The 22352-nt window shown below is 37.3% G+C and overlaps 1 protein-coding gene across 8 annotated transcripts in view; it reads left to right on the top strand.

Moving 5' to 3' along the window:
* MINDY2 (MINDY lysine 48 deubiquitinase 2) overlaps nt 1-22352 on the top strand; it is an 89320-nt gene that overhangs the window by 55848 nt on the left and 11120 nt on the right. For 6 of the 8 annotated variants that reach the window (XM_064267486.1, XM_064267485.1, XM_064267483.1 and 3 more), the window contains 2 exons: nt 4745-4847; nt 12337-12479. In XM_064267486.1, the coding sequence (XP_064123556.1) occupies nt 4745-4847; nt 12337-12479 (246 nt within the window). Of the gene's footprint in view, nt 1-4744; nt 4848-12336; nt 12480-20962; nt 21830-22352 lie in introns of all 8 variants that reach the window. The other 2 variants (XR_010317439.1, XM_064267487.1) reach the window with 2 other exon arrangements.

Raw genomic sequence — 22352 nt, 5'->3', positions numbered from 1 at the left:
TATGAATGGTATCTTATTGTGGTTGTGTTTTCATTTCCCTTATGACTAATGATGTAGAGCATTTTTTCATGTGCTTATTGATCATTTGTATATCTTCTTTGAAGAAATGTCTGCTTAGCTCCTTTGCTCATTTTTTAATTGGGCTGTTTGTCTTTTTATTGTTGAGTTGTAAGAGTTCTTTATATCTTCTAGATCCAAGTCCCTTATAAGATATATGATTTGCAAATATTTTCTCCCATTCTCTGGGTTGTTGCTTTACTTTCTCAATAATGTCCTCAAAAATGTGTGTAAAAGTTTTTAATTTTAATGTCCAATTTATTGATTTTCTTTTGTTGTTTGTACTTTTGGTACCATATCTTAGAATGCTTAAAGCCATAAAAATTTACACATATATTTTCTTCTAGGAGTTTTATGGTTTTAGCTCTTACATTTAGGCATAGGATCCATTTTGGGTTAATTTTTGTGTATGTTATGAGGAAGGGGCTCAGCTGCATTCTTTTGTGTGTGGATAATCCAGTTGTCCCAGCACCATTTGTTGAAGAGATTATTATGTACCCCTTTGAATTCTTTTGGTACTCAGAGTGATCTCTCTAAAATAACCCCTTCCTTTTATCCCTGTGGAAACCCTGGTGGCGTAGTGGTTAAGTGCTACAGCTGCTAACCAAAAGTCCAGCAGTTCGAATTTACCAGGCGCTCCTTGGAAACTCTATGGGGCAGCTCTACTCTGTCCTATAGGGTCGCTATGAGTCAGAATCGACTCAATGGCAATGGATTTTTTTATTCCTGTACCCTTTTCCCTTCGTTAAAAGCCTCCAGTGATATTTAGTAAAATACAAAATCCTTTTTAGGGTTTTATGATATGCTGCATGATCTAGCTTTTGTCTGTCTCTCCAGTTTTATCTCATAGAATTTTTCCCTACCCTTTTACTACTCTCCAGGAACACTAGCTAATTTTCTGGTCTTCTGACATGTCAAGCTCGTTCCTGTCTCAGGTTTTTTGCACTGGTTACTCTCCCAACCAAGGAACATTCTTCTCCCACCCTCATGCTTTGTTGTTCTCCCAGGACTTCACATTCCTGGCTCCCCATTGTGAAGGTTTTAGCTCAAATATCACCTTGTTAAAGAGGCCCTCCCTGACCACATTGTTAAAATTAGTCACCCTCCCTTCCCCAGTCCTTTTCTGTCCCCAACACTATTGGTTTCCTCCAGCTCTTATCATTTGATTGTCATCTCCCATTAGAATGTATGCTCCAAGAGGATTGGATTTTATATCTCAGTGCTTAGAACAGTGGCTGGCACATAGTAGGTTTTCAATAAATATCGAATGATGGAATGAAGCATGCATACATGTAGCATTAATTACACAGAAGGTGAGCTCATAGACGCAAGGATTTGGCAATGCTTTTTCATTACTGTGCATCAGTGATGGAAGCTGCTGTTCTGGGTAATGGAAGAAAAAATAAATAAATGGAAGAATAGCTTACTGTAAGTAGGGAATTTATATCATTACTGGCAGTCTTCCTCTGAGAATATCGCTGAAAAGTCTAAACATGCCCAGCAGTTTACATATCCAAGGTGGGCCATGTTGGATCTTGGCAGATGACAATGCAGGATAGCCAAGATTCTTGAGAAGTAAGCTGACAGCTTGAGGAATAGTCAGTTCTTAATAACTGGACTCAGATCCTCCCTCTGGCTATATGACTTGTTATATATTGTCTGATAAACAGCTGAGTTTATAGTATGCTTTAAAAAAAAGATATATTCTAATGTAGAACAGGAATTGTTCATCAGGCTTTTCTAGTCTCGACAGCTGTTTTCAAACTCTTGGAGGGGCCTGACGGCTCTGCTTTATATCTATTTTACTTACTTGCTTTGTGACAGAATAATCCTACAGCTAAGGAAAAAAAAAAAAAGAAATCCACAAGGTATGTATGAAATATCTTTCAGAACTGTCCTGTTCTTTGTATTCTGACTCTGTATTCTGCAAGTAACTTATCTTGCAAATAAGTACGAGCAGTTCTTTGGATGGTGGGCACCAAAATTCAGTCACTGGAAATTTATATTCTGAGTTGTTCATTGATAACTAACTCCTTAATGTCAGCAAAGGCCAGATGACAGGAAAAATGATGTATTCCGTGTGCCAAAAGAAGACAATGTTAGCCTATGATTCTGTTCCCCGGAAAATTATCTTTCAATAATGGAGTAAAACAAAGACATTTTTCAGATTAATTAAGATAGCTTGCCTCCAGTAGACTATCATTAGCAGAAATTCTAAACAAGCGCTTTGGTCAGAACGAAAGTGATCCCAGAGGAAAAGAAGAGTGAGTGGAGAGAAAATAATATGATAAAAACGTGTGGCTAAATCTAAATGATTGTGACTGTATAGAATAATAACACTATCTTTTGGGGTTTAAAAAAAGAAAATTAGCATATGCGAAACAATGACATAAGTTAGGAGGATAGTTAAATGGAATTAAAGTATTCTGAAGGGCCTGTAATTAATTGTTCAAGGAGACAGTAACACTATTAATGTCTGACTTTAAGTTAAAAATAGATGTTATAATTTCTAGAGCTTCTCTGTCCAGTATGGTAGCCAAGCATGGCTATTTACATTTAAATTAAAAACTTAGTTGTTCAGTAGCACTAGCCATATTTCAGTTGCTTAGTAGCCACATGCTACCCTATTGAGCAACATCGATTTAGAATATTTCTGTCATTACAGAAAGTCCTATTGGACAGTGCTCTTTTTAGAGGAACAATGAAAAGAATAGAAAACAGTAGGTAACGTCTCACTTAGTAGAAGGGGAAAAATTAAAGAGAGAAATTAGAGACCTGTGTACATGTAGACACACACTGTGCTCCTAGATTTCAGCACTGGAGTTGTAAAGATGTCAGTTCTCCCTAAAACAGATTATAGTTTCAATCCCAACAGATTTTGCAGGGTGGGTGTGGGGAGTGATGTGTGTGAAATGTGACAAGTTGATTCTAAACTTTATATGGAAATGCAAAGGACCAGGAATAAAAGCCAAGATACTCTTCAAGGAGAACAACGAGTGAGGAGGACTTGCTCTTCTAGATACTAAATATTTTAAACCTATTGTAATTAAGTTACAGTGGTGTTTTTTCAGGGATAGTTAGACTAATGACAGAGAATAGAGAATCCATAAATGACCATGCATATATAGACAGAAATAGAGCACTGTAGAGCAATGGGGAAAGGCAACCCTCTCAAGAAAAGAAGCTAGGACAATTAAATAGCCGTAGAGATAAAAACAAAACAAAACAACAACAACAAAAAAGAAATCGTTTCTCCCAACTCAGACCCTAAAACTTTATTCTATGTTTCTTAAAGCCTAACAGTGAAAGGTAAAACTTCTAAAAGCTGAGAAAATAACCCAGGAGAATTTCTTCCTAACCTTACGATTGGGAAGTTCTAAAACAAGACACACAGGATTAACCATAAAGGAAGCATTGATTCATACATTAAAATTGAGAACTTGTCTTCATCTGCAGACACCCCAAAAAAGAATGTAACAGAGTAGAAGATGATTTCAGAGAATAAAGGACTAATATTCAGAAGGTATAAAGACCTCCTTCAAATAATTTTTTAAAAGATAGACGACTCAGTAAAAAAGTGAGAAAATGACTTGAACAGGTCAGTGAACAGGTCAGTGAAATACAAACTAAAACCAAAACAAGATACCATGATACACCCATCAAAATGGCTGGCATTTAAAAACCTGACAGTATTAAAGTTGGGAAAGATACACAGGGTAGGGGATTTTCTTCCCTGCTGATAGAAATGTAAATTGGCCGCCGTTTGCAGTTATCTAGTAAAGTTGCGGTTAAGAATATCCTAAGACTCAACAATTTGACAAGAAATATACCCTAGAGAAACTCTTGATGTATGGATTAGGACAAAGGTGCGAGAATGTTTGCAGCACGATTATTTGTCTTAGCCCCAAACTGAAAACAAGGTAGATACCCATCAAGAAAAGAATGAATCTATATATCATGGTATATTCATAGTATGGAATACACTGCAGTGAAAGTGAACAAACAGATATATACTCTCTGTATAGCTAGCTAGCATACTATGTATTTGTTATCTGGTTTATTTTTGTCTCTACTGTAGAATATATGCTTCCTGAAGGTGTAGATTTCAACTGTACCTCCAAATATAAAGATTAAATAAGAATCAGGAGGCAAATACTCCTCCTGATTAGCAAGGAATTTTTTCAGGAAAATAATCTCAGTTATTTCTACTCATATCTCCATTATAATTTGCTAGGAACTAAATAATAAAATAGAAGAAAGTTGGTTAACCCTATAAATTAACATCTTTAAGTTTGCTTTGCTTTAAATGTGAAACATTGGTTTTTGAGTAAAAAATACTGAAATTTTCTCATTTTTTCCTCCTGAAATAGTTTACTTTTTATTTTAGCCACTTAAATACATCTGTACAACCTTAAGAAATAAAGTTGGATGTAATCCTTTTTCATCATTTTTTTTTTTTTTTGCATAATTGAAATACAACAAAACAGTATTTTTTATAATGTGTTATAGTAGACTATAAACAAATTGAAAACTGTTGGGTGTTGATTTTAATGCCGATTTTCTTTTTCATAATAATACTTTTATATTTAGAATTGTATTAGAATAAAATCCTAAAGAGTGATACGGGTTTCTGTTGTTATCGTTTTTAATCTTGTCATGATCAGTGAGTCAGTTGTTTGTTTTCCAGATTGATGACATTGTCACAGCTGTTGGTAACTGCAGCTACAACCAACTGGTAGAGAAGATCATCTCTTATAAGCAATCAGACAACAGTGAGCTGGTTAGTGAAGGTGGGTGAGTGCTGCAACTACCTGACTCTTTTCTTCTTGGCAAAATAATACTTCTGAAAAATACAAATGATGCTACTGGTAGAAATTAAAAGAAGTAATCACTCATAAAGGTGCCAGTGAAAGGTTTTTCTTAGAACCCTTTTCATCTGACTTGTAAAATCAGACCCAGATTCTAATGAAAGTCTTTGGGATCATTTGCTAGCCTTGGTGTGGTAACCCCTTTTCTTTAAAAAAAAAAAAAAAGGGGGGGAGGTTATTATTTGGGAGTCCTGAGTGAACTTTATACTTCACACTGAGCATTTCGGTTGACTGGGATGAGTATTGTGGAGCTCCAGTGTCCTGTTCTAGTAGAGCTTTGTCCATGTTTCCATGCACTATAATATACTGAAGTCACATTCTAAGTCAGAGTATACCTCTCATCAGCTTTTCCGATCCTCAGCTAGTTGAAAGTGCTCAATTCATCTTCACAGAAGCAGTTCCGTATTTTTCAGCTCTGTGCTAGTCAATGATAAGAAAGTGGGCTTTGCAACTGGGATGCTATCAGGAGCCGTAACATCTGGCTATACCTTCCCTACCACTCACTTTACTTTTTCGTAAATACCGCCTTAAATCCTGACTTTATTTGAAGAACAAACGAAAGAAATCGTGAGGAGCAGGGAATGAGCTTCATGACTCTCTAAGACTCGCATTTCTTTTGCATGAGGTATAATAAAAGTTTATTATAATGATCACGTTTTTAAAATTAAAACTAAGTGACTACAAGAGTATAAAAAAGTACATAAAAAAAGTCATATACTCTATAGATGGTCCTGGATAGAATGGGAGAAAAATGTGGAACAAAACTCAAATTGCAATAAAAAGGCCAGACTTGCTGGACCAGTAGAGACTGTTGAATCCACGAGACTATCGCCCTGAGATACTCTTTAAACTGGGAACTCAGAGCACTCCCAGAGGTTACGTTTCAGTCATATGACAGATTGACCCATAAAATAAATAATATCACCCATTAGTACTCTGCTTGTTAAAATAATCATCTAGATGAAATCAAATGGTAAACATTCACCCTAGACCAATGATGAAAAGGCAGGGGGGACAAAGAAGCTAGATTAATAGGAACAGAACCACCAAAATGGAAATAATAAGAATGCTGATGTATTGTGAAGAATGTAACCAGTGTCACTGAACAATATGTATAGGAATTGTTAAATGAGAACTTAATTACCTATGTAAGCTTTCACCAAAAACACAATAAAAAAAAGAAAATCATATACATGAATCCCATACTATATTGTTTAATCAGAGCCCAGCTAATTACATTACTCAGTTACCTAGAAGTTTAACACATTTATGCCAAAGAGGCAAGCAGCAGAAACATATACAGTATTTTTGTTGATACTTATTCTTGTCATCTTGCAATAAACCTGTAAACCCACAGAACCATTTATCACTGATATTTATGACAACTCTTTCACTACAACCTAAGGCAGCAAAGCTTAAAGTTTAGTTTGGGGAAAGCAACAAAAGCTGTTAAAAAAAAAAATTTCTCTCAGTTAACAAAATTCCACTCACTAGAACTTTCTATTCCCTATCCAAGCTTTCATTACCATATATCTGTTACTAAAAAACAGACTATAAAGAAAATTTCCATCTGTGGAATCCTACTTTCTCATTAACTTCCAGTATGCTATTCCAAACCAAAAACCAACCACCTTGCCATCGAGTAGATTTCAACTCCTAGCGACCCTGTAGAACAGAGTAGAACTGTCCCGTAGTTTCCAAGGACTGACTGGTGGATTCGAACTGTTGATCTTTTGGTTAGCAGCTGAGCTTTTAAGTACTATACCACCAGGGCTCCAATATGCTATTAGAGTTATGCTATTAAATAGTAATTGAGAGAACAATAGGGTTCAGAAAGTGGTGACAATGGGAATGATGGCTAAGAACTGATGTTTGTTTGAGCAGATTTATAGGGTAAGAAGCGGTAGGAAACAGCGTCACAGAGTCTTTCCCAGTCAGGCTGCAATGTAACAAGGGTATGAATTAGGTAGCACACTGATTCACAAAATGAATGAAAAAATCGGTTTCTTCATCACATCCCTTTTTCCTTGGCCTGTTGTTACAACTATTATTATTATTTCCCTGACTTTGATTCCCCAGGATAACAAAAACTCATAGCTAGTTTATATAATATTGGTAACTTGGGAAGAATGTTTGATAAAATCAAGGAAGGAATTGACCTCTTTAGTGGTATAGAATTTTCAGGTAATAAAAAAAAAAAAAAAAATTTATTTTTTTATATGCCAGACATGTGTGTTGATTAGTTCCTTGATATATAAATCCTATCCTGGTGAAATTCTGCATATCAGATTTTCATGGCAAGGGATTATTATACGTGGAATTTAGTACAATTAAAAAACTAAACTACTTTTTATTTATAAAAAACTATAAGTATGTAGTCTGTTTGAAGTAATTATTCTGCGCCGAAGGTTACTGGTATAAGAAATCATAAAGCAAAAAAAAATCACAGGCCACAATGGGCATTGTACAATTAGTGATTAGCTTGTTCTGTCATTTTCTCCATCATATTTTCTTGGGTATAGTGTTCAACTGAAGTAATCTGCTTTATTTTTCTATTTGGCCTGTAATTTCCCTTTTGAACCAATGAAATATCCAAAGTTGTTTTATTTCTAATCCATCTTTATTAAAAAGTATTAAACTTTGATCCTGGAAGATAACTTTTTTTTTTGGTTCAAATATTTCATCTTATCAAGGTACAGAATATAAGAAACCCTTCTACTAGCATTCGTTTTTGTGGGAAAAGAAGTATTTAGCTAAATAGACTTAGCTGTTCATTCTGCATCTTTCAGATAAAGGTCTTTTCATGCAATATTTTGTAAGTAAAAATACAGAACTTTTACTTGTTATAGAGTACATATTATTTGCTACTTCTTTCTGGTGTTAATATATATTAAATTTTTGGAATCTTGTTACAGTGATAAGTTGTGACATGGCAGCAAAAATCAATGAGGAAAAAAATAGTGCAGCAACAACTACCAGACTTCATCTGTGCTGGTCATTTAATTCTAGATGCTCTCTGGAATAATTACGTCTTTTACAATTGTTTCTAGGTCATAAATATGTTTATCAAAATAATTCCAGGGTATTTATTCATTTATTCAAGTATTGAACCTCTATTATGTGCCCTACACACTGAAAATTATCAGTTGTATTCACATTAATTTTATTAAATAATATTGTTGGTTTTCTTTTCTTCTTTCCCAGTTTTTATTTTGAAAAGTCTCAAGCCTGTAGAAATGTTGGAAGAATGGCACAATGAGCATTTCTGTGCCCTTCACCTAAATTCACCCATTATTAATATATTGTATGCTTGTGTGTTTTCTGTATTCCTAGACATGCGCACACACGTTTCTCCGTAAATAGGTGAGAATTAGTTGCGGATATCATACGTGTCACTTTACACGTAATTGCTTCAGCATATATGTCTCCTAAGAACAAAGACATTCTCATGTATAATCACAGTACAGTTATCTCAGGAAATTTAGCTTTGATACAATAGATACAATAATATGATCAAATATGCTGTTCATATTCAGAATTCTCCAGTTGTTCCAATAACGTACTTAATAACTACTTTTTTTTTTCAATCTAGGCCCTAGTCAAGATTGTTGAGTCTTTTGTAATCTAGGACAGATCCTGTCTTAGTCATCTAGTGCTGCCATAACAAGAATACCACAAGTGGGTGGCTTTAAGCATCAGAAATGTATTTTCTCACAGTTTATGAGCCTTGAAGTCGAAATTCAGGGCGCTGGCTCCTAGGTGAAGACTTTCCTGTCTGTTGGTTCTGAGGGAAGGTCCTTGTCTCTTTTTGCCTTCTGTTCCTTGGTGTCCTGGTGATCTTCACTTGGCCTGGTACCTGTCTTCCCCCACCTGTGCTTCTGTGCCTAATCTTCTGTTTTGATATCTCAAAAGTGATTGTTCTGAAACAGACTTCATGCTGTTATGGTGCTATTAACATAACAATGATAACTCTATTCCCAAATGGGATTACATCCACAGGTATTAAAAAAATAAAAATAAAAACCTCCTGCTATTGAGTCAATTCTGACTCATAGTGACCATTTAGGATAGGGTAGAACTGCCCCATAGGGTTTCCAAGGAGCAGCTGGTGGATTCGAACTGCTGACCTTTTAGCTCGCAGCCATAGGTCTTAACCACTGCACCACCAGGACTCCATCCACAGGTATAGGGGTTAGGATTTACAACTCATACTTTGGAGGGGACACAATTTAGCCCACAGCCTTTCCTTCCTTCTGTTCTTCTTTGGTCTTTTGTGATACTGACTTTTCTCTTAATAGCCCAGACTAGTAGTTTTGTAGATGTACCTCAATTTGAATCGGCCTGATTGTTTTCTCATGATTAGATTCAGGTTATATATTTTTGGCAGGAATACTACATAGGTGATGTTGTGTCCCTCCCAGGGCATTAAATCAGGGACAGGTGGTGTCTGTTTTTCCCATTATTGGTGATATTCAAAGTTGGGTAAGGTAGAGTCTGCCAGATTGTTTTACTGTAAAGATGCTCTTCTCCCTTTGTAATTAACAAGTAATCTGTGATGTTATACTTTGAAAATGTGTGAATATCCTGTTCCCTAACAATTTTTTCCTCAAATAGATTTGGCTTCCATTGATTCTTGCCTGAGTCAATTATTACCATAGTGGTTGTGATATATTCTACATTCATTGGCCTTCTTTAAAAAATCATTTTCCCTTATCCTTCCTCTCCCCCATTAAAAATTTTATATCCATATAGACTCATGGATTCTTTTTTATTTGGTGAGTTATAATTCATTATCATCATTATTCTTTTAGATGCTCAAATTGTCCCAAAATTGGCCAGTGGGATACCCTCAAGCTGGCTCCCATGTTCTTTTGACATGTCCTCACTATTCTTTGAGTACTTTCTTACTTTCTGGCACAATAAGATGTTCTGGACTTCCTCTTTTACCCCTGGATCAAATCATATGAGCCTCCATATTTTTAAGAAAATCTAGGTATTTGTTACATTGAAAGAGTGTCTTGTCCTCTGTTTGAGGAAAAATATTGTTATACGTGATTTCCGAAACTTGAAGGTAGATGAAATTAAAAAGAAAATCAGATCAATGTGTTTAAAGCTGTCAGAGTGAGAAAGTTCTAAGTAAGCGTAAATGTGAACGCAAATCTCAGACAGGGCTACATCAGAGCAACGTTTTAAAATAAGTAAGGTTTCCTTCCTCTTTCTTTTTGCCTAATTTTGGTGCCCCTCTTTCTAACTTCATCTCCTCTAAGTCAGTCACTCAGTACTTTCATGTTCTGTAATCTCCAGTAAGAGGAAAATATTTTGATATACTAATTTATTACTGAATTTCTGACCGTAAGGAATATTTTCGCTCTAATGCTGTCGGCAAAATATATATGCATACATTTTTAGTTTAAATGTATTTTCAATAATATTCTTACTTTGTTATTACCATTATATTAATTTTTAATCTTACGTATCATCAGTAATAATATCTGTAACAGTAAAATTGAGATTCATTTAACCTGAACGTTGCAAGTAAACTATTTGTTGTTTGAAACTGGACTGTTTAAAGCAATGCAGACAAGTAGACTGCAGTGTAACACTCAGAATTCTTACCAAAGTTTGTCTGATTAGTTATGAAAAGTTGAAACCGGACTAGCCTTTTTGAATATCCCACTGAAATCACAAGGATGTCACTGTCTAAGCGGCAGAAGAGTTAGGAAACATTATTCTCTGTAAGTCGTAAATAGGAGATACATAGCTAAGTCGGCATTTGTAATAATCATCTGCACTAAGTTTTTTACTTAATACCAGTAATTCTCCTGGGTTCCAGCCTTCACTTTGGCATAACTAGTTTTACATTCTTGGGGAAGGTACTTAATCTCTTCTGTCTGAGCTCATGTCCTGTTCTGAAAAGGAGTAGCTGAGAAAGGTCCTTCTAGTGTTAAAAAATTTGAATTTCACACTAACACGAAAGTAATGTTGCACTGTATCTCTACTGAACTTTCATATCTTTTTGAAAGGAATTTGTAGAGAGGATTGTTAGGTGAGTGAGGGGTGGGAGGGGCATTTAGACACACTTTTCTGAAAGAAGCGTTTAGTGACGTGGATATTTCAGACAGCAGTGGTACTATTCAGCACAGGCAGAGTGCTTTCCTATTAAATGCTGTTTAATGATAAATGCTTTAGGATATAACTAATATATTCTACTTAGTAACTTACTACTTAGCAAAGTCAATAATAACTGGGGGCAGGGAGAAAACTTTTATTTCTAAATGTATAAAGCTGAGAAGTTGCAGGTGTGCTGTGAATTTCCTTTGGCTCTGGCTTGCTTAATTATTTTTTGCACCTTCCCTCCACCTTAACCAAGGCCTTGGCATAGTGTGATGTAGGGAACTTCCTGCAACCACCTTTCAGCTTGAAGTGCTGTGGCTGGATGCTAAAGGTGCAGGGTGGAGATAAACCCTCATAATCCAACCTTCTTTGGCTCTTATCATGCCTTTACCCAAATTTCTTCCAAGTTTATTTTCAGTTTCTTGCTGAAGTGTCAGTTTCTTAAAACAGATTCATCTCTACTCCCTGTATCAGCACCTCTGCTAACAGTACAACTTTTAGCACATTCCCTTCCCTTTATTGCTTTTGAAACATTTCCTCCCTGCTAAAGAAGGAGCAAAGGAGGAAGGCAGAGAAATACAGGCTTTTAAATAATATGTGTGTATGTATCTTTTAAATCACCCCAGAAAACTTCTATATATTTCATGATGTTTCAAAAACAGAACAAATAATTTCTGTTTCTGAATTTGATATATCTGCATAATGAGTGGGATATTTTGGAGGCGTTTACGATAAAAAGGACATCAATTTTTCCTGTTCAATCTTATACCTGCTTTTAGTCTTAAGGCAAGAACTGGCGATTTGAGACTTGAGAATTATGTGGTATCTTTATTAAAATCTTAGGCAGCTCTCTTTATTAAGGCTACATTTAATTTCTAACCATGTAGCCATAGGGGAAGTAGCTGTTGACATACGTCTTTCTCTCCTACCCACTTCTAAAATGACTAACTCCTGCCTTCATATTTGTTTTAATGGGTTTTATTTTTATCAGGTCCGTGTCTTTTATTACAAGCTACCTGAAGCCCTTTTGGAAGTAGGTGGAGTATTAAATGGGAACACGTTTATTGATAAAAATAATTTCACACAGCTATTTCTTAGGATGGGAATGCCTATAGACACATCTTCCGTAGAAGAATTAGAAAGAGGACTCTCCAGTTCAGGGCCATCACCGTTATCCTAGGAAAGTCTCGTTTTGATTGGCTCTTCCCTGTACTTGGAGCACAATGTAAATAGAAAAAGAATAACTTATGAATTTCAAAATTATTCTCCCATCTAATACTATGCATTGGTTCCATAGGCTTTGTAGCTGAGCAGTTTCTAAACAACACAGCCACTCAGCTGACATACCATGGATTATGTGAACTAACTTCAACGGTTCAGGAAGGAGAGCTTTGTGTGTTTTTTCGGAACAATCATTTTAGCACCATGACCAAATACAAGGTATGACCTAGAAGGAGCTGTTTAACTGTTATTCTCAATTAAAGGAGTGTGATTTAGAGATGTCTTATAATATGCTTTAGAATAAAAGATGTTAGCATAAAATTCATTAACCATCAAACTGTGAAGATTATTATTAAATACTTCTTTATGATGGAATGGATTAGCAATGTACGTGTTATCAAATTAGTTTTTTATTTTTAATTAAGTCTCACTTCTTTTTCACAGATTACTGCATTAAGAAGTATTTACTATTTTAATTTCTAAGGAAAAAAAGAGAGAGAGAAACCCGAAAGATAGAAATAGAATGACTTCTAATTATGGCTGTTTATGTCTGAGGGCTAAAGGAGTTGAAAGAAAGAATCAAGTTTTGCCTGGATGATAGTGTTTGCTATTAAAGTTATCAGTATGACTTTAAATTCTTCTGTTACTGGTATTTATGGTTCTGCCAAAAAATCTCACTGATTTATCCCTTTTTATATCTCTCACCTCCATCCAATTTTTTACAGCTGCTACCTAGCTCAAGTCTTTATGAACTTGCACATAGACTTCTACCATAGAATCTTGCTCTGATCATGTCAATAATACAGCAAAAATGTTCATTAGCACCGAGTACCTCAAGGATAAAATCTCAAGATATTTTCTACTATTCCCCTATGCCAACACTTTGCTTTAGCCAGAATGGTCTGTCTACTTATTGATAGCCTTTCACCCCCGTGTATACGTATGCTTTCTCATTGCTGCATCTTGACGGCCATTTCTTACCCCATAGTCCCTATTTTGAAAGATCTCATCACTCCTTTTTGCCTATCCAAATTTTATCCGTCCTTTAATAAGCATTTCAAATACTAACTCCTTAAACCAGTGGTTCTCAGCCCAGGTTCAATGATAGAACTGCCTGAGGAGCTTTTAAGAAAATACCAGTGGCTCAGAACCCACCACCAACTCCATGAAATCAGAATCTCTGGAGCTGAGAGCTGAGCATCAGTGTTTGTTTAGATGCTCCCAGGTGATTCTAATGAGCAGCCAAGGCTGAGGACTCCTGGCCACACCATCCTTATTTGGCCCTTATTGATTAGTACCTGGTTACCTGTTTTCTTTCCATGCAAATGTGTCTTATTTTCTTAAATGGAAGTAAAATTATTGAAGTCAGGACTCAGGTCTTATTTCCTTAAACACCTTACTTATTGAGTTGCACAGAGTAGTGTAAAATAATGATTTGTTTGCTTATGTCAGCGTACCATAAAGCCTAGCTCTCCTATTCCCATCTTAGTTACAACAAGGGTTCATTTGTATTGCCCCCACATTTTAGTTAGGTGCATGCTAGGTATGGGCCCAAAATCATCCACCCAAACCAACCAAACCCACTGCCGCCGAGTCAATTCCGAACTGTAGCGACACTATAGGACAGCGTAGAACTGCCCCATAGAGGCAGGTTTGAACTGCCGACCTCTTAGTTAAGAGCCGTAGCACTTAACCACTATGCCACCAGGGCTTGCAAATCATCCACGGTCCTCAGAAATCTAAGGGCAAAGTTACAAAGCACTGTTACATCAGAATCAGAATTACTGCTACACAGTGATGACTGATAAGTCATTTTAGCTTTGCCTGACCTCGTCAAAGAACCCTGGTGGCACAGTGGTTAAGAGCTTGGCTGCTAACCAAAAAGGTTGTCATTTTGAATTCACCAGCCGTCTCCTTGGAAACCCAATGGGGCAGTTCTACTCCATTCTCTAGGGTCACCATAAGTTGGAATGACTCGATGGCAATGGGCTTTGACCTCATCAAGTCCAGTCTTTATCCATTCATTTAGCAAATACCCATTGAGCATATATTATGTCTGGGTGCTCAAGCTAAGTACTAGGACTGCAGCTCAGAGCAAGGTTAGCTGGTTCCTGCCATTTAAGGATCCGTAGTTTGACAAGGGGCAGGTGTTAAACAGTCACACAAATAGTTTATTTCTATTGCAACATACCTGTAAAATGTACATATAACATGCTGTGAGAGCTTATATCAAGACTTACAACCTAGTTGGGGTTGTCAGGAAGGACTTCCTGGAGAAGACCACATTTAAACTGAGACCTGAAAAAGGAGTCTTCTAGGAGTTACTCAGTTAGCCAAAAAAGGGTTAATTAAGCAGATGGAACATTGTGTGCAAAGCCCTAAGGAGGGAAAGAGTTTGATTCATTAAGAAATTGAAAGAGGGCCAGTGTAGCTAAAGCACAGCAAAGGAGAAGCACGAGAGGCTAAAGAGAGGCAGGTGACAGATCTTGTGGATTCTTGAGTTTCAAGGAGAGTCAACCCTTGGTTTCCTGATGACCCTGTAGTTCTTTTCCTTCTCCCTTTTTGGCTCAGCTTAGCAGGCATGAGATAATTCAGCAGGAAAACAACAAGGTCTCTGTCAAAAGTGAGCTCCATATGTTTCCTTTTCTATCAAGGCCATATCCCTGACCAGGAAGTCTGTTATTCATCAGCTAGGTATTCTCAGTTTCTTTTCTTCTCTTTTTTTATTGTGCTTTAGGTGAAAGTTTACAAATCAAGTCAGTCTCTCATACAAAAATTTATATACACCTTGCTATATACTCCTAGTTGCTCTCCCCCTAATGAGACAGCACACTCCTTCCCTCCGCTCTCTATTTTCATGTCCATTTGGGCATCTTCTGACCCCCTCTGCCCCCTCATCTCCCATCCAGACAGGAGCTGCCCACATAGTCTCATGTGTCTACCCAATCCAAGAAGCTCACTCCTTACCAGTATCATTTTCTATCCCATAGTCCAGTCCAATCCCTGTCTGAAGAGTTGGCTTTGGGAATGGTTCCTGTCTTGGCTAACAGAATGTCTGGGGACCATGACCTCCAGGGTCCTTCTAATCTCAGTCAGACCATTAAGTCTCTCAGTTTCTTGTATAAAGCAGTATATGGTTGGGGAGGGGGTGCGTCTCTTGGGGCCCTTTCCACCATGTGTCTGTGTCGGGCCTAAGCATGCCTTTTTGTGACATAATGGTAACTCAGGAAATGTATGTATTTTGCTGTTTTTCTGCTTCTAAGTTTTCCTTAGTAAGTCTTATCCAGGGCTAAGCCGTGTGCCACTAGTGATGTGTGTCTACCTGCTGCTTACACAACATTAACATGCTTTGGCGTTTGGAGCAAGAGTGGATGTAGAATTTAGTCAGGAGACTATTGCAGTAGGCCAGGCAAGAGATTATAGTGACATGGACTACGATGGTAACGGAATGGAGAGTAGACCTAGATTCCAAAGACATTTAGGAGTTATAATCAACCAGATTTGGTGAATAGGATCTGAAAAATAAAAAGAATGACTTGTGGGTTCTGAGCAGGAACAACTGAATGATTGGTGGCACTTTTTATTGAAACAGAAAACACTGGAAAAGAAGACAGATCACAAAAGACCAGGCTTAGAACTGTTAGAGCTGCTTCTGAGGCATCTCTCCAAGTGGAAATGTTAGGTAAATTGTTCAAGACTGGGATAATTTTGGCACACAGTAATTTGTGGAGAGGATGAGATGTATAAGGAAAATACACACGAGAAGAAAAAGAAAGGGCCTAGCTCAGAGATTTGAGAAGTGCCAACAATTAAGGATCAAGTAGAGGAATATGAACTGGCAATGGAGACTGAGAAAGAAGAGATAAGAGGAAAATCTAAAGAATATTGTGTCTTGGAAGCCAAGGGGAAGAGAGTGTTTGAAGAACGATGGAGACCTTTACTTGTCAGATGCTGTTGACGGAATATGTGAGATAAGAAGACTGGGGAAAGAAGTGTCAATCAGCAATGTGGATGTCATTGGTGATGTTTTAGAGAATGGTGGTGGCAGAAGAAATCCAATTTGAGTTGGTTACGAAATTATTAAGATATGAGGAAAGAGAACTTATAGGCAGCTCTTAGAAAAAGCCTGTCTGTGAGCTGTGTTTTTGGCTCATAGCTATAGCGAGGTGTAGAGCCTAGGGAGGATTTTCGTGTGTGTTAATTTAAGGGACTTGATCATGTTTAAATGTTGAAAGATTTAATAGAGAGATAAAGGTTGAAGATTCAAGACAGAGGATAATTGATATTAGAAGGCTCCTAAGAAGATGAGAAAGGATAGGAAGTGTAACCCAGAACACAGGTGAAGGGGATTAACCTTTGATAAGGGACCTCTCCATTGTAAAGGAAGCAAAGAATAGATAGCTATAGGTAAATTTGTAGATTTGATGGCAGGAAGTAGAGCAAGTTATTGTTTGAATGCTTCTGTTTTCTTTGTCATTTACTGAGACTGAGTAGGGGTGGGAAGGTACAGTTCCAGATTTGAAGAAGGAAAGTTTGGAGTGGTCTTTGCAGTACGTGAGAGTAACCTCTGATTTTTCTGAGGAAGCTAAGAAGAATCACCAGGTAGTGTTGAGGATGCCAATCATTACGTGCATATGCCCCTTGCCTGCTTTTTCTGCAGCAATATTCATCAGCATGTGGGCATGAAGAAGGTAGCTAGAGTGTTGGCCTAGGTTTGAGGCTTGGTTAAGTGGGTGTAACAAAAGGTAGAAGAGCAAGGGAGTTTAGGGAATTTGTAAGAGAAAATTGAGATGCAGACACTGGACTGTCTGCTGGATAAGGAGAGAAGTGAAGACAGAAGGGAATGACGGATAAGAGAGGAAGCGAAAGGGTCAATGAACTAGTGATCCCAGTGCTAAACAGAATAGTTGCAGTGAGAATTCTTGAGCTAGCAGAGTGGAAGGATCGGAGCATGTTACGGAAGAATGAGATGACCATTAAGAATTGGTTGCCCCTTCCCACCTCATTTCTAATCTTGTTTCCAGAATCTTAGGTTTTCTCTAATAGTATCTCTGATGCTCTAGGTCTGACTATGATCTCTTTTAATATCTTTGATTTGGTGTCTTATTTACCGCAGAGCTCCTAATCTGGATCTGCTGCTTTCCTGGCTCCCTTTACAATGAGTCCTGATCATTGTCCCTTATTTTTAGTGAGAGATTTTCTAAGTGCCTTCTCTGAAGGCCTTGCTGAGAGTTACTGTTTCTGCCAGTGTACATCTGCCACCCAGTGAACTGAAGTATATCCTTTGAGGCCCCAACAGTAAATTATACCTCAACTGTTAAAAGATTTCTCAGTTCTACTGGGTCAGGGAAGTATTCTGGCAGAAATAAACCTATCATCCCGGAGAAACTTTCTCCTTAATCCTGGCCTCTTCTTTTGCACTTGCCCCCTAGCTACCCATTGAATGAAATGGGCTGCGTCAACAGATACTGAGTTTTTTCCCATCTAAATATTAGGGGAAGTGTTGAGGTTCATTCTCTAGAGAGAGTCCCTTAAACCCTCTATCAGTGAAAATGTTTTTAGAGCTCCAGTTCCTGTAGTTCTAGCTGTACATTCACCCTTTAGGCAGCGTCAGAAGTGAATGAACTTAGATAGCTGTTCCTGGGGATGAGAGGAAGTTATGGGCTGTTTGAATACAAAAGATCTTGAACTTGTTCCCATTGGCCAGATATGCGCCAGGGATCACCCACCCCTTCCCACTCCCACCCTTCATTGTACCTTGGAGTTGGTGGTACTTATTTACTTCATTATGGGCATGATAATATTCTGTGACTTTATTATAGAGAGAAATATTACCTAGAGCAAATAAAACATCATTCTTCTCTAAGGTAACCCTATACATATAAAAAAAAAAAAAAACCCTATATAGGAGGGATAAAAGGGACCAACTATTCTGGTGGCTAGCCATTAGGGGAAATGAATGCCATTATTTACTATAGTGACTCCTAAACCCAAACAGCAACATTTTTTTACTTTTTATTATGAAAAATTACGAACTTACAGAAAATGAGGCTAACTTAATATGTGCCTATTATATTCATCACCTACATTTAATAATTGACATATTTTCATCTATTTTTAATCTTTGCTTGTATTTCAATATGTACCCTAAAAACTAGTCCATTTAGTCTATTTTCTTTCATACCACATTACCACTGTTGCATCTAACAAAATGACAGTAATTCTTTTTTTATTTTATTCTGTTGTTGTTGAGAATATACACAACAAAACAAACACCAGTCCAACAGTTTTTACATGTACCATTTAGTGACATTGATTACATTCTTTGAGTTATACAACCATTCTCACCCTCCTTTTCTGAGTTGTTCCTCTCCATTAACATAAATTCACTGTCACCTAAGGTTCCCATCTAATCATTCAAGTTGCTGTTGTCAACAAAAATTACAATAATTCTTAATATCATCTAATATTCAGTCTGTATTCAAATTTCCCATTTGCCCCCAAAATAGTTTTATGGATTGTTTGTTCAAACAAGGATCTAATCAAGGGCCATGAATTGTACTTGGAGGAGTAACTCTGTTTTAATATGATCCAAACCTTGTCTTTTCCAGGGATCTCATGAGCCTTTGGACTATGTATTTATGCTCCCCATTAAAATCCTCTCAGACCTATTGCCCGTATCCCCATTGTACCATCTTTCCAATCTGGAGACTCTTCAGATAAAACATTGCCTTGCTTCTGGCAGAGTACCCAGTGAGTACATTCTTCACAGGGGTCAGAGACACTTTTCTCTGCACTGACCCAGTGACTGATTAACTGATTTACAACAGAATGTACAACATATCTTTGGCTATTGGTGTAGAACTAGAAGTCCTAAAGGATTATTTAATAAATACTGTTGTTGTTAGTAGCTATTGAGTTGACTCCAACTCATGGTGACCATGTGTACAACAGAAGGAAACATTGCCTGATCCTGTGTCATCTCCACAATCACCAGCACGTTCAAGTCCATTGTTGTGGCTACTGTGCCAGTCCATTTCACTGAGGGCTTCTCATTCCCTCGCTGGCCTTCTACTTCACCAAATACCTCTTCCAGTGAATGAGCCCTCCTAATGACATGTCCAAAGCAAGCAGGTCAGATAATGTTCAGTAGTGATCCATAAGGTTTTCACTGGCTAATTTTTAGAAGTAGATTGCCAGACCTTTCTTCCTAGTCTGTCTTAGTTTGAAAGCTCCACTGAAACCTGCCCACCATGGGTGATCCTGCTGGTATTTGAAATATCAGTGGCATAGCTTCCAACATCATAGCAACATGCAAACCACCACAGTATGACAAACTGACAGACAGGTAGTGGTTAATAAATACTAAAGGAATACTCAATAAAATTTAAGGAAAGGATTCCTCCAACGTGGTATGTATGCATTTGCTTGGTAAGGAAATAGGATGGAAGATTGCGCCCTTGTTCTGTTAAGTCCTTTCAGCATTAAAAATGTATCGTCTTCCACTAATTCCTGAACTGTGAGAGCTTCTGTAGTTTTTTATAAACCTGAGCCCCAGGGAATCTGATCTAACAAGGATACAAGCAAGGAAAAAATTGAAAGCTGCTTTTTCAAACAAGAAGTGGCTACTTTATTACTGCATTAGGTCTTGGTAATAATGCCTTCTAACACTTCACTTTTGAAAAACCCTGGAAATTGTAGGGCCATTTAACTACTCATATTTCAGTGATAACCTTGCTTCTCATCTTTCTACCTCTGTGAACACTTTGGAATAAACAGCTATAGTATAAACGCAGTTCATCCCAGAGAGTTCAAGATAACATGTTCAGCAAGAAATAAATTTAACATATGGATAGAATGCTTTTGTACTACAGATAAATGTTGTCTATAATTTTTTTTTTTTAGGGGCCACTATCGACTCGACGGCACTGGGTATAATGAACTGACAGTTAGCCATAAATATTTCTAACAATATTATTTTAATAGTTGGGCTATTTTTAAGATAGTATTTATAAAGCATCTTTATACTTTCTGGTACCCATATTATATCATATCATTATCTGAGGATCCAGGCCAACAATGAAGAAGTCCATGCTGGCAGAATAAGCACAATACCTAAGGGAGGTCATCCCCAGTTTCTTTACTGGTTGTACCAAGTTCCTTAGGAATTTATTAAACCCTAATTTGTGTGTGAAAATCTCTTCTCATCTAAAGTCTTAGGGAACTCTAGAGATGTATGAGTTATGGGCATTTGTTTAACTAAGGGGAGGTATACATGTTTTCTAGTCTATTATGTCATTCTCCAGGACTACATCTCAGTTCTAACTCCTGTCGCTAGGCAATGGATATTAGCCATTGCCATTGAGTTGACTCAGACTCATAGTGACCCATAGGACAGAGTAGAATTGCCCCCATAAGATTTTCAAGGAATGGCTGGGGAATTCGAACTACCAACTTTTTGGTTAGCAGCTATAGCTCTTAACCACTGTGCCACCAGGGCTCCAGACAATGGTAAATTCTGTGTTAGGTGAGACCTTTTGGTGACCCTCTGTACATGAAAGCATTGAAGAGAACGTAGATATTTTTAAAACCTATACCTAGATGAAATATTCTCAATTTACTAGCTGCATGATTCATAGGGTTACAATGGGTATGTTAATCAAATTGATTCATTTTTTTTTTTCTTTAATAATATCTACCAGTCACCAAAGTTGAAGCTGAATTAAATTAAAACAAGTCCAGGAGAGCCAAAATACAACCTTGAGTACATGCCACCTGAATTTAGAGACCATCTCAAGAATAGATTTGATGCACTGAATATTAATGACCGAAGACCAGAAAAGTTGTGGAACGACATCAAGGATGTCATATAAGAAAAAAGTAAAAAACTCATTAAAAATCCAGGAAAGAAAGAAAAGACCAAAATGGATGCCAGAAGAGATTCTGAAACTTGCTGTTAAACGTGAAAAGCTAAAGTGAATGGAAGAAATGATGAAGTAAAAGAACTGAACAGAAGATTTCAAAGGGTGGCTGAAGAAGACAAAGTAAAGTATTATACTGCAATGTGCAACGACCCGGAGTTAGGAAACCAAAAGGGAAGAACACGCTTGTCATTTCTGAAGCTGAAACAAGTGAAGAAAAAATTCAAGCCTTGAGTTGCAATATTGAAGTGTTCTACGGGCCCCCTGGTGGCCTAGTGATTAAGAGCTATAGCTGTTAACTGAAAGGTCGGCAGTTTGAATCCATCAGGCTCTCCTTGGAAACTATGGGGCAGTTCTACACTGTCCTATAGGGTTGCTATGAGTCGGAATCAACTTGATAGCAACATATTTTTTATGGGCAAAGTATCGAATGACACATAAAGCATCAAAAGAAGATGGGAGGAATATACAGAGTCACTGTACCAAAAACAACTGGTCGACATTCAACCATGTCAGGAGGTAGCATATTATCCAGAACCAATGGTACTGAAAGAAGAAGTCGAAGCTGCACTGAAGGCATGGGCAAAAATCAAGGCTCCAGGAATTGATGGAATACCAATTGAGATGTTTCAACAATATCACACTCAGGTAAAATTTTACTGAAGATAATTAAAAAATGGTTGTAGCAGTACATCGACAAGGAAGTGCCAGAAATTCAAGCTGATTCAGAAGAGGGTGTGGAGTGACAGATATCATTGTTGATGTCAGACGGATCTTGGCTGAAAGCAGAGAATACCAGAAAGATATTTACCTGTTTTTTATTGAGTATGCAAAGGCATTTGATTGTGTGGATCATAACAAATTATGGATAGCATCACAAAGAATGGGAATTCCAGAACACTTAATTGTGCTCATGCAGAACCAGTACATAGAACAAGAGGCAATCATTTGAACAGAACAAGGGGATACTGTGTGATTTAAAATCAGGAAAGGTGTGCATCAGAGTTGTGTCCTTTCACCATACTTATTCAATCTGTATGCTGAGAAAATAGTCCAAGAGGTTGGACTATATGAAGAGAATGTGGCATCAGGATTGGAGGAAAACTCATTAACAACTTGTGATATGCACATGACATAACCTTGCGTGTGGAAAGTAAAGAGGACTTGAAGC

Source organism: Loxodonta africana, chromosome 13, assembly GCF_030014295.1.
Source record: "Loxodonta africana isolate mLoxAfr1 chromosome 13, mLoxAfr1.hap2, whole genome shotgun sequence".
Lineage (NCBI taxonomy): Eukaryota > Metazoa > Chordata > Mammalia > Proboscidea > Elephantidae > Loxodonta > Loxodonta africana.
This window is presented reverse-complemented; position numbering and strand designations above follow the sequence as displayed.